General features: G+C 43.8%; 1 protein-coding gene across 9 annotated transcripts in view; it reads left to right on the forward strand.

Moving 5' to 3' along the window:
- The window catches only part of utrn (utrophin), a gene marked incomplete at its 3' end in the record, with an annotated part of 136,045 nt that overhangs the window by 46,477 nt on the left and 77,068 nt on the right, over positions 1-12,500 (forward strand). For 8 of the 9 annotated variants that reach the window (XM_083521332.1, XM_083521336.1, XM_083521334.1 and 5 more), the window contains 15 exons: positions 122-247; positions 461-694; positions 778-950; positions 1,645-1,786; positions 3,089-3,264; positions 3,525-3,660; positions 4,489-4,638; positions 5,467-5,610; positions 5,933-6,034; positions 6,528-6,645; positions 6,796-6,974; positions 7,175-7,292; positions 7,700-7,905; positions 8,371-8,525; positions 9,519-9,708. In XM_083521332.1, the coding sequence (XP_083377458.1) occupies positions 122-247; positions 461-694; positions 778-950; positions 1,645-1,786; positions 3,089-3,264; positions 3,525-3,660; positions 4,489-4,638; positions 5,467-5,610; positions 5,933-6,034; positions 6,528-6,645; positions 6,796-6,974; positions 7,175-7,292; positions 7,700-7,905; positions 8,371-8,525; positions 9,519-9,708 (2,349 nt within the window). Of the gene's footprint in view, positions 1-121; positions 248-460; positions 695-777; positions 951-1,644; positions 1,787-3,088; positions 3,265-3,524; positions 3,661-4,488; positions 4,639-5,466; positions 5,611-5,932; positions 6,035-6,527; positions 6,646-6,795; positions 6,975-7,174; positions 7,293-7,699; positions 7,906-8,370; positions 8,526-9,518; positions 9,736-9,969; positions 10,096-12,500 lie in introns of those variants that run through there. The other variant, XM_083521340.1, reaches the window with a different exon arrangement.

Below are 12,500 nucleotides of genomic sequence, written 5' to 3' on the forward strand. Positions count from 1 at the left end.
TTATATATGATTGGGTGTTAATTTTATATTGTAACAGCACAAGGCAAAATCTATGTCGCCACTGAGTTGTGTGTGTGTGTGTGTGTGTGTGTGTGTGTGTGTGTGTGTGTGTGTGTTTCAGCTGAATGAGGAGAAAGCACGTATCGAGGAGGTCTTAAGGAGAGGCGAAGACCTGATCCAGTCTGCGTCGGATGACAAGCGAGATGAGATACGGCTAAAATTGCAGCTACTACACACTCGCTACAGGGTATACACACACACACACACACACACACACAAACACATTGTAAAACCCAGAAAGAAAATCCCCACTCAGTGTCTGTGGTTTGCTTTCTTATTATATACTAACGCTCTGGACCAATCAGAATCAAAGATCTGTATCTAATTTGCATAATAGCATACAATAGCTCCCATTATGAATGATATAAAACATCTCGTTTTCTCCCGTTGCCTTTCTCAGGAGATACGCATCATCCGAACTCGTCCAGCGGGAGAAGTTTGCGTTGACTCCGCCCACTCTTTGTCCCCGCAACCTCGTCAGGAAGAGCAGCGCGTGTCCCTCTCGCCGTCCTCCTTCCTGCTGGACGTCAACAAGGTCCTGTTAGCCATGGCCGACAACGAGCTCCTCCTCAACTCATCAGAGCTCAGCGGCGGCCTGTTCGAGGATTTCTCCGGCCAGGAGGACACGCTGAGGGTAACGCACTTCGAAATGCGCTCCTGCGCTGGAATTTTCAAGTTTTTTTTCCTTTTTTGACTCGCTCGTTTGTCTCTGCGTAGAGCATCAAGGAGAGTCTGGAGCGAGTCAGCGAGCAGGTAACAGCGTTGAACGAGCGCCAGCCAGACGTGATCCAGGACGCCTCCAGGCAGGAAGTGGAGCACATTGGGGACGCGCTGACTCAGCTGAACGCTGAGTGGGACCGCGTGTACCGCATGTTTAGCCAGCGCAAAGGGTGAGGCGACGTCTGGTGACCGGTGTGAACGGACGTCTGCATTTTCTCGCTCTGCAGTCACTCCAAAAACGGCTGGAATGTGTCGTCATTTTGCGGTTTTGAGCTCATCGAAGGTCTTCCTGATCTCTCATCGTCTTCCAGTGATGTTCTTCCGCTTGTGAAACCAGCAGTTACGGCCCAGTGATCCTGGAAACTCCTTTCATACATTTAATCTCAGAAACGTTTTTGACCTACGCATTTATAGATATTTATTATTATCTAGATAGTGTCAGTTGTTGCTATGGAAACAAGGTGCATGCGTTTTACATTTTATGATCAAGAAAAATTTATGAGAATAACAACAGACAAATGAAAAAAGACCTGATGTGAGAGTTTTCAGTTCTTCTCCAGTCTGATAGTCGCGACTGCCCTTTTTCCTTTTACTTTCCGCAAGCTTTATTCACCGAAACGCGAGCCTGAGTGCTTCTGTTACATTAATATTCAACGTCCGGCACGGCCTGAAATTCGAAACGAGCACGGGGTCGACGAATATCGCGCATAATGACATGCAAATGAGCGTCATTTACTCCGCCTTCGAAAATATTGCATGTGTTAAACGCATTATGAGTTACAATTGGGGTTCTGAGACTGAGATCTCCAGCTTGTCCTGTTCTTAATGGAAATGTTCAACGTGTGCGTGTTTGTGTGTGTGTAGATCGTTTGACCGTGCCGTTGAAGAATGGAGGCGGTTTCACTGCAACATGAACGACCTGTCTCAATGGCTGCACGATGCAGAACAGGCTCTGGCTGAAGAACCCAGACCCGAAGAAGAAGCGCATGCCCGCGCTCAACAAAAGGTCAGGAAAAAGGTCAAAGCTCAAAATTTGGATTGGAGATCCTGAAAAAGTAGGGGTTTGCAGGGTTGAATGGAATGACTATGGACAGTTGAGACACCTGAGCATAAGATTGGTTTTTGCTCCATTTGAACGTCACATTTCGCCCCCTGTTATGATATCCTTCATTCTTCTGGGAAGATGTTCCACTAGATTTAATGGAGATTTGTGGAGATTCATTCAGGCAAAAGGGTGTTGGTAAAGTCAGGTACTGATGTAGGTGAGGTCTATTGCAGGAGATCTGTTTTAATCAGGTTTGAATCTCAATTGTTGTTCAATTGTGTGGGAACAGTTTTGAGGAAGAACCACACATGGCTATAAAAGTTAGGCTTCCCGATACTTTTGTCTGTGTAGTTTATATGTGCTTTCATGTACGCTTTTATAAACACCTATTCAGTGACCACTGATCAGATCGGATGCGATCCGATCACCCAGAGATCTCATAAGGCCTAAGGCCTGGGAGAGCTCATTTCAGGAGACAAAGTTGCTCTCTTTTATGGGAGGCACAAAAAAAGTTTGAATAGTTTATGAATTTTGCAGATAAATCGGCACCGATCGTTGATTACTGGAACTATCGTTCCCCTGCAAAAATCCTTTCTGATAGTTTTTCCGGGTTGCGTCTGTGCTGGAGTGGCTGAGGCATTCTGCCATCATTATTCAGTATGAGAGCGACCTCTAGAGGACAATCACTGCTGTTTGTTTCGAGTTTATAGTGCATTAACTAAAGTTAAGTAAATAAGTAAATTTACACATTAACAGATAAACAATTCTTTGGAACTATTTATTAAATTCATTTAAATGGAATCTAAATGTAAAGCTTATGGGCAATAATCTTACACATTCTTTTATATAAGATTACCGCTTTATATGTGTAAAGCTGCTTCGAGACAGTGTCTGTTGTAAAAAGCGCTATACAAATACAATTTTACTGAATCAAAGCGATTTATTTTACATAAACTCAAACAGTCGATCTTAAAAAGGCCATCTTTAAATGTCTTTACAAAATCCAGTGCATTAAAACAGAATTGAGTAGATTTTTTTCATGTGACACTAATAGACGCTATGCAGTTATATATACAGATACATAAGTAATGAAATGAACTAAATGACTCAATAAACGATTCGTTCATTTTGATGAATGAGATTCAAAGAACCGAGATTCAATCTTTTTATCACTACCGGGCACAAGAACAAAAAATAAATAGACGTGTAGCATGTGTGCGTCCACGTGCTGCGTGTGTTCTCATGCGTGTTCCTTTCACCCAGGAGCTGGAAGACGGCCTTGCGAGTCACGAGGTCGTCCTGGTCGAACTGGTCCGATCAGGAGAGCACATCATTACACAGCTGGCTTCTCCGGATGGTCCCCTGCTCCAGGACAAGCTGGACAACCTGACGCATCGCTGCGACGTCATACACGCGCGAGTCGCCGAGCGCCGCCGCAGGTAATGCCTGCTTGGACATACAGCAAGGGTTTTATTGATTTGTTCCTGCAAATAATTTAGTTACCATAGAGATAAAAGCTTGGTGTGTTTTATTTTATTTATTTATTTATTTATTTCACCTTCACTTAGAGATTTCAAGACAAAATTGTTGTAGCTGTTTACTGCCGTTTGAATGATTGCAATGAAAACAAGGGTGCACTAACGAGGGAATTGTGTGTGTGTGTGTGTTTGTGTGTGTGTGTGTGTGTGTGTTCGTTCAGGTTAATGGTCACCGATCCCGCCGTGTCGGAAATGCTACAGCGCAGTGCCGATTTGTCGCGTTGGTTAGAGCAGACAGACGCCGCCGTGTCGTCGCTGCCCACCACCAGCGCCGACCAAAACCTGCACGAGCTGAAGGTGAGACAACGCCGAAACGCCGCGGCACAGCCGTCGCTACTCCTCCCTTTTTCTCCTGAAAGCTGAAGGGTGGACCAGATGAGACAGGAGGAATCAACACACACTTCCCCGTTCAATCCTCTTCAGATATTCAGGCCTTCATATTTTTTTTAAACGTTGACTCATTGCTTTACTACATTAAATAATTCATAAATGTTCTTTAGTTTACTATTGTCAAGTCGTTCTCAAAGTGCAAGGCACGCCCCTCTAGTGGGGAATAAAGAAATGACAGGTGGGGGCGCAATAAACGTCAGGATTGATATAATTATTTTCTTCATTCATATTCCTTTATGATTTCCTTTATTGAAAATAAAGTTCATACACTTAAAACAACCACAAACGAACAATTAGGTCATTAATGCAAGTAAATTAATACAGTCAGGTTACCCAACACTTGGAGGAAGAAAAAAAAAGAAAGGTTTGAAAAATCGAGAATGTCTTTGCCATCGGGTTGAATCGAAAAACGTGTCTCGGACGATCGCTCCGATGTGGTGCTCGGCTCGTCTTCGAGCTCATTTGCATGAAATTTTATTTGTCGCTTGTCACTGCTGAAATCTTGGCTCCATCACCCACGGCCCCATGGGGGGCGCCATTACAATTACCACGCAGATTACAGGTTAATGTTCTCGGTGGTACAGTATTTGTCGTATTGGACGTATATCGCCCTGTTTTTTTACTTTCTTCTCAGATTATCGTTTACTTGCTTGTATTTACATCATCATCCATTATCTCTCTTTTTCTTTCTCTCTCTCTCTTTATCTCTGTTTCTTTTCCTCTGTCTCGGTTCAGGCTCTGACTGAGGAGATGGATTTGCAGAATGAGAGTTTGACCTGGCTAAACAGACATGCAGCTCAGATCCTCACAGGCTCCAACCTGAAGACTGCCGAGAGACAAGCTCACACCTCCGAACTCCGGCAGATCAACATGACCTGGAGCAAAGTAACCCTCGCTCGCACGCTCACGCCTGAAAAAACACGTAGAAAAGCATCCGGAATACTATTCAGGAGTTGTTTTTGGACTTTTGATATTAAATATAAGACTGCGACATTGGATTTCCGTTCATGCCGTAGCGTAAAGGGAAATAAAGCAGGAATTGGGAATAAGAATAAGAATAAGAAAATATCAATACAGTTGAGTATTGCGATATTTTGTTTGGCGATACTGTATCGAATTTCAAAAACAGATATCGAGATCAAAAAAATATTTTTATATAACATTCATGAAAGTCGTTTCGTTTTGGGTCCACACTGAGGTGTTATCAGTCACCGGAAACGTAACTTTTTGAAAACACTTTCCGAAGTGGATACTTTTAAAAACGTTGCTGTCGAAAACGATGACGACACGTTTTTACTCGATGCCACGACGTTTCAAAGAGACGGAAAGTAAATAAACGGAAGGCTGGAATGACGCGGGTCGAAACGTCTTACGATATGCGCTTATGCAGTACAGGGACGTGAGTGTTTTGAGACGTGTCTGGGTGGATGAGCAACTTTTGGGAAAGATTGAAAGCAAAACTGTGGCCTCTGAGTGTTTTTAGACGAAAACGGCATTTTTAATTTCATCCGAATCCTAAAATAAGAAATATCCCAACAAATTTCTATTCAGTATCACAATGTATCGTATCGTGCCCCCTGTATCGTGATGCATATCGTATCACCAGATTCTTGCTGAACGTTGATTCGTTTAATGCAACTATATGACGCCTTTATACCATAATAAGGACACTGAAAACACAGTGTGCTGATTTGACTTGCCATCTGTCCGTAGGTGTCGCAGGAGTTAATAGAGAAGGTCAGGGAGGTGGAGGCCAGGCTGCAGTTCCAGGAAAGGTTGAACGTCTTGAGCGACTGGATCCATGTCACTCAGCAGCCCCTGAGCGGACGCTCCGAGCTGTCACTTTCCGAAACCCAGGTGAGCTACGATACCCGTCACAGAACCACGTCTACACCGGTTAGTATTAACTAACGTCTGGTAGTCCAAGACGCCGCTTCGTGAAGTCGTACAAATCATGAACAACCCTCAAGAAACTATTATTAGGAGTCCAGGAACAAGGAGGAACCTGGAAGGAAACATTTAGTAACATCAGCCTCAGGGACAAAATCTAATGAAGCAAACACACTGTAGTTCTGGTGAATTGTTTATCATTTGTGGTGATTGTGTACACATTTCTGGCCCCATAGAAGAGTAAGGATTTCTTATAAGGGTTTTTTTCTATGTTTTTTTGCGTTTTAAGGTTCTGGAGTCGACTGTGAAGGAGCGGAGAAAAGAGCTGGAGGAGCTGCTCACACGTTCCAATGAGCTCCACAGGAAACAGCAGCTGCTTCCACAGGAAAAGGTGAGATATTGTGGGAGGATTTACAGCGTTAGTGTAAATTTTTTTATGTTTTTATAAAATGTATTTTTTATATTCATAAAAAATCTAATATTAACGATAACACGATGGCATGGGATGGACTATTATGAGGTGTTCCTCAAGGTTCTCATCGAGGTCCCCTCAATATTCTGTATATACAAAGAGGAGTGTCCTGTTCCTTTCTATCTTTTCTTATCTACCCTTCCCTCCTCTTTCTTTCCTCCCATGGTTTACTTTATGTATGTTTTCTACGTAGAGTTTGTCTCTAAAACCCAAAGTTGCAGCTTCACCTCTGATTGGTGCAAAACCAGAATCAGGATCGATTAATGGGAAATTGTATATGACTAGAAAAAAGGGTGCCAAAAACAGGATGAGAACCATGGAAGAACATCATTAATCTTTATGGGGTGTGTGTGTGTGTGTGTGTGTGTGTGTGTGTGTGTGTGGGTGTGGGTGTGTGTGTGTGTGTCTACAGAGTCAAATAGAGCAGTTGGCAGCAGACTGGAAAGGTCTTGAGCTGAGATTGAAAGACAGGACACCGGTGTCTAAGTCAACATGGACACATCAGATCACGCAGCAACCCCTCTCTCCAGGTTTGTGACTAACTTAGGCACACACACACGCACACACACACACACACACACACACACACACACACACCCCATCCACACATTTATGCAGACATTTAAATGGCCCATTAAAGTCCTAGTATGTGATTTTGTGTGTGTGTGTGTGTGTGTCAGTGTGTGTTGAGGTTCAGAGGGCAGTGTTGCTCAGCGAGGCTCCTCTCAGTGCCGCGTGTGTGAGCGACCGGGCCACCGAACTTGCTGACTGGCTGCAGCTCATTCAGCAGATGCTCAAATCCAGCATCGTTACTGTGGGAGACACGGACGAGATTCGCACCACCATCGGCCGTCTGGAGGTGTGTGTGTTTGTTTGTGTGTGTGTGTGTGTGTGTGTGTGTGTGTGTGTGTGTGTGTGTTATCGGTAGCTGCTATCATTCTTTTGTTAAGGACAGAGATTATTTGTGCATCAGTGGTCAGTGTGTGTGTGTGTGTGTGTGTGTGTGTGTGTGTGTGTGTGTGTGTGTGTGTGTGTGTGTGTGTGTGTGTGTGTGTGTAGGTGACTAAAGGTGATCTGGAGCAAAGGCATCCTCAGCTGGAGGAGATTTTCACTCAGGCTCAGAACATCAAGAACAAAACATCCGACCTGGACGTGCGCACCTCCATCACCGAGAAACGTACACTTAATCATCATCATCTTCACTTTCATCTTCGTGTTCTTTTTTTTCTCCTTCTTTTCATCTTCTCCTTTATCTTCATTTTCTTCTTCATCCTCCTCTTCCTCATAATTGTATTTATTTTTTTTTTTGCAAAAATTTATTTTTTTCATACCTTTTAAAAAAAAAAAACATTTTACATTTTATTTTCTCTATTTAAGTTCCAAAAAATGGTGAGGTAGCAGTTTAATGGTTGGACTTTGGATCTGCAGGTCATGAGTTCAAATCCCGCACCAGGCTGCCTTGCCTGGGCCCCTGAACAAGGCCCTAACCCCATAAGCTGCACAGTTATGTAAATAAGTATAAGGATGTCTGGCAAAAAGGCGTAACTGTAAATGTCTCGTTTGTCTCCTCGGTTCGTCTGGCAGTGGAGAAAGTGCGCGGCCAGTGGGACGGCACGCAGCACGGCGTCGAGGCTCGGCTCCTGCAGCTCGATCACATGACCACGCACAGCGACCAGTGGCAGGACCAGTGGGCTCGGGTCAAGGCTCTGATCGGACAGAACGAGGCTCGCATGTACAACCTGCTACAGATGAGCCGCGAGCCGCTCACCAAGCAGATCGGCGACAACAAGGTGAGACCGTTCCAATATTAGGCCACGCCCACTCCACTAATCGAACTGATTTTCACTGCTAATATTAGATCGGGCAAACATTTTTACACCGACGGTCCAGTATTTCCGTCCCGTCCCTTTTGGATTGTCCTGTAGGAGGAGCTCCAGGAACACTCTTTCGCCCAAGCTAGGCCAAGTTCTCCTGCTTCACGTCCCTCAGATCGTAATTGAACAAATGTAAAAGGATCCCGATGTTTTCCCCGTCGTTTCCCCGAGTACATGATATTGTTGCCCTGCTCTCCAAGCTCCGGTCCGCCTCAGACATTTAATCAATCGCCCCCTTATTTCTCCTCATTTATTTATTAAGCGCAGAGAAACAAACTGTTTTTTTTTCTCTCTCTCTCTCTCTCTCTCTCTCTCTCTCTCTCTCTCTCTCTCTCTCTCTCTCTCTCTCTCAAATCTCTTCTTTTTTTTCTCTCCATCAAGGCTTTTCTGCAGGACCTGAGCCGCGATCACGTGACCGTGGCGGCATTTAGTGAGCTGTGCGCTCAGCTCCTGCAGGACTACGCCGAAGACGACACGCGCAGGGTCAAAGAGGTGATGGACAAAAGCGTCATGTCCTGGAACGCCATCAATAACAGGTATACACACACACACACACACACACACACACACACACAAAACACATCAAAGCGAACCTGAGCAAACACTTCTGGAGACGGGATGGAATAAAAATAAATCAATATACAGCATGAATGCTGTCAAGCAGTGCAACACACACACACACACACACACACACACACACACACACACACACACACACAGCAAGTCTGCTGCAAGAACACAGTGTGGACTTTTCCACCCCCAGTACACCAACTGTGTCTTTTCCTTCCTGTCTCTCCTCGACTTCTTTCCCTCTTCATTTCCTTTCTGTTCCCCTCCATCACTTATTTTTTCATCCTCCTCTCTTCCTTCCCTTCCCATCACTTCTCTTCTATTTCCTTCTCTTCCCTTTCATTTCCATTCTATCTTTTAATTTTTACTTCCTTCCCCCTCACTTCTTCTTTTTTCTTCTCTTCTCTTCTCTTCTCTTCTCTTCTCTTCTCTTCTCTTCTCTTCTCTTCTCTTCTCTTCTCTTCTCTTGCCCTTTTCCTTCCTTTCTAATAATTTCCCTTTCTCTTCTTCAGTCTTCTCTTTTTTGTTTCTCTCTTACTATTACCGTCCCGTCTCTTACCTTCATCCCCTCGTTTCTGTTTAAATCCCCCTTTTAACCCATAGTGTGTCTTGATTTCCATTCCCATAATTTTATTTTCCTTTACATCATTTTTCTTTTTTTTTCTTTTCTTTTCTTTTCTTTTCTTTTCTTTTCTTTTCTTTTCTTTTCTTTTCTTTTCTTTTCTTTTCTTTTCTTTTCTTTTCTTTTCTTTTCTTGTGTGTGTTTATAAATGTGTAGGTGTGTGTGTGTGTGTGTGTGAATATGTAGGTGTTTGTGTGTAGTTGTGTATTTATGAGCACGTAGTTAAGTGTATGTTTGTGAGTGTGTAGGTGTGTGTTTGTGAGTTTGTATGTGTGTGTAGGTATGTGTTTGTGGGCATGTGTGTGTGTGTTTAATTGCGTTGTGTGGTGTCCCTTAGGGCGTCGGATCGTCAGGCGGTTCTCGACTCGGAGCTGAAGAACCTGCAGGTTTCTCTCAGGGAGCTTGAGGGTTTCCTCAAATGGCTGCAGGAGGCCGAGACCACCGTCAACGTCCTGGCCGACACTTCACAGAGGGAGGAGCTATCTCAGGACTCCAACCGCCTCCGAGAGCTGAAGGGACAACTAGACGTGAGTACCACGTGTGTGTGTGTGTGTGTGTGTGTGTGTGTGTGTGTGTGTCCGCTTCGACACAGCAGGATGTGGAGTCGGTGCTGCTTTTGCTGCCAAGACTTGATGATTTATGTTGGTTTGCTTTGTCTGGATGTGTTGAGGGTGAGACTTGTGTGTGTGTGTGTGTGTGTGTGTGTGTGTGTGTGTGTGTGTGTGTGTGTGTGTGTGTGTGTGTGTGTGTGTGTGTGTGTGTGTGTGTGTGTGTGTGTGTGTGTGTAGATGCCCAGACACACCCTCTGTACTTTGATCATCCAGGTGCTCTTTCCAGAGCGACTTACAACTGAGCAGATGAGGGTTAAGGGGACTGCTCAGGGGTCTATTAAATGGTAGCTTGTCATGGCAGGGATTTGAACCCATGACCGTCTGATCCAGAGTCCAATGCCTCAACCACTAAGCTACCATGTCCCCAAAACTAATGTATCTCATACAGCTGAGCAATTGAGGGTGAAGGGCCTTGCTCAGGGTGCATTAGGAGGTCTTGCAGGAGTGTGTGTGTGTGTGTGTGTGTGAGAATGTTAGCAAGAATGTGTGTGTGTGTGTGTGTGTGTGTGTGTAAAAACTCCAAATATGCACTTGTGTAATATGTACAATGCTAATTCAGCTCCTTGCATAATAACAGACCCTTGGGGTAGTCAGGGGGTGTAGTGGGGGTATTTTTTTGTGGGGAAGGGGGGGGGGGCTGTTTGAGTAAAGTGTACTGGAGTGAAGAATATTCAAATTAGCAGCATTCATTCAACACCTCCAGGGCTTGTGAACGCAGCTGCAGCGTATCAGGAGGGCATCAGTTAAACACCTGTCTCGCTTCTCCTGGGGTTCACGCCTCTCCAGTCCACAGCCACCGAACGCTGCATTTTATTTCAGCTTATTGAAATGATGAAGGGCTTCCTGATTAGCTGATGTGAGCCACAGAGCCTCGCTGCAGCAGGGTGTAGCAGATAGGACTTTAAGAAGCTTCATGATGAAGCAGAATGATGAGACCTGGCGATGTGGGCTTGAATCCAACGATCACAACGTCTAATATCAGGAATGCAAAGAGTCTTGGGTCTGAGATACACCACGAATCTTCACGCTTCTACACGTTCTGATTAATAAAAGTGTGTCCTGCTTAAAACATCTATTATTAATCCAGTGCAGGGTGAGAACCTTTTGGTTCTCAATAAGGTTCTCAGGATGTCTGCATGTGGGAATTTTACACACGGACATTTCAATTCCCGTCCCATCAAATACTTTTTTTTTTTTCATTTCCTTTGATGTTTCTTCCATTCCTGTTCCTTTCATCAAGTGCTTTTCCTTTCTTTTCATGTCACTTCCCTTCCTTTCATCTCTTCCCTTTTCTTTCTCTCGTTTTTCTCTTTCCTTCATGTAAATTCTTTTTTCCTCTTCCTGTTCCTTTCATTTCCTTTTCCTTCATGCCCCTTTTTAATTCCTTTTCTTTCCTTCTTTCTCCCCTTATCCTCCCATTATTTTTCCTTCTTGCTTCTCCTTTTGCTTCTCATTATTTTACTCCCTCTTTCCATCTATCCCATAATTCTCTTGTTTCTCTTTTCTTTTCTAATGTTCATTTCTATTTTTTCCCTTCTCCTTTCTTTCTTTTTCATATGTACTTTCATACGTTCTTTGCCCTTCCTTCCCTGTTATTTCCCTTTCTTTTCCCTTCTTCCCCCTTTTCTTCTATCCCACAATTTCCCTCTCTTTGCTCTTCCCTTCCCATTTCCTTCCTGTTATTTTCCTTCTTTTCCCACTTTCCTTCCCTCCCATCTTTTCCAACTCATTTTCACCTCTTTTCTCGTGTTCATTTCTCTTTTTTCTTTTCCTTCCCCTCACAGCCCTTCCTATCATTTCTTTCTGCTTTTCTTCCTTTCTCTCCTTCGCTTCTTCCTTATAATTTTTCCTCTTATCTCTTATCTGTTCTTCTCTACATTTCTTTTCTTTCTCTTCTTCCCTTCTCTTTCCGTCAGAGAAAGACAGAGAGGAGAGCATTTCACTTTGGCGAGCACTGAGCACTCAGGAGATTGACGGACTCTCAACGCGATATCGCGGCACGCTCGATTGGACCCGTTTCTTTTCTTCTCCTATTCTATTGTATTCCTTCGTTCTTTCTTTCACAGTTTTCCCCCCTTTCATACATTCACTGCTGAGTTTAACAGCCGTTTTTAGCGCGTGCTCTTTTGTAGATAGCAGCAACATGGCATCCGTTCGCAACGTCTTCCAGAAATGCATTTAAGAGGCGCGAGTACCCCGGCGCTAATGACGCGCGACGCCTCCTAGCTGCTTTAACGTCGCTGATAAGAAGAGCGCGTCTTGTTTCTGGAAAAAGTTGCCGTAGCAACAAAAGAAAAACACTAGAAAAATCAAACGACTGTAACAAAAACAATTACTTGTGTTTAACGAAGCTAAAGTTACTAACAGCGAAAACCCGATTAGCAAAACATATCGAATATGTTTCGCTGCAAATTTTGTGAAATGAAGTTACATTAAAGCTAATGTTAATTTACCTCAGAAATGGCTAGCTTCATGTTCATGAACTGCGGCTAATCGCTGAGGTAAATTCTATCCAAGGTTAATTCTAGTTGTAGAAAAAAAATGTTGTAGCAACTGTCCAAGGGTTTGTTGAAAAGTTGTCATCTCACAACAACAAAATAAACTTTTATTTATTTATTTATTTTAACTAAACACACAGAAAGATGCGGGGTGCGATGGCTAAACGTTTCCATAGCAATAGTACACTGGTTGTGCGAGGCTGCTGAGGG

The sequence above is a fragment of the Silurus aristotelis genome (assembly GCF_946808225.1).
Source record: "Silurus aristotelis genome assembly, chromosome: 19".
Lineage (NCBI taxonomy): Eukaryota > Metazoa > Chordata > Actinopteri > Siluriformes > Siluridae > Silurus > Silurus aristotelis.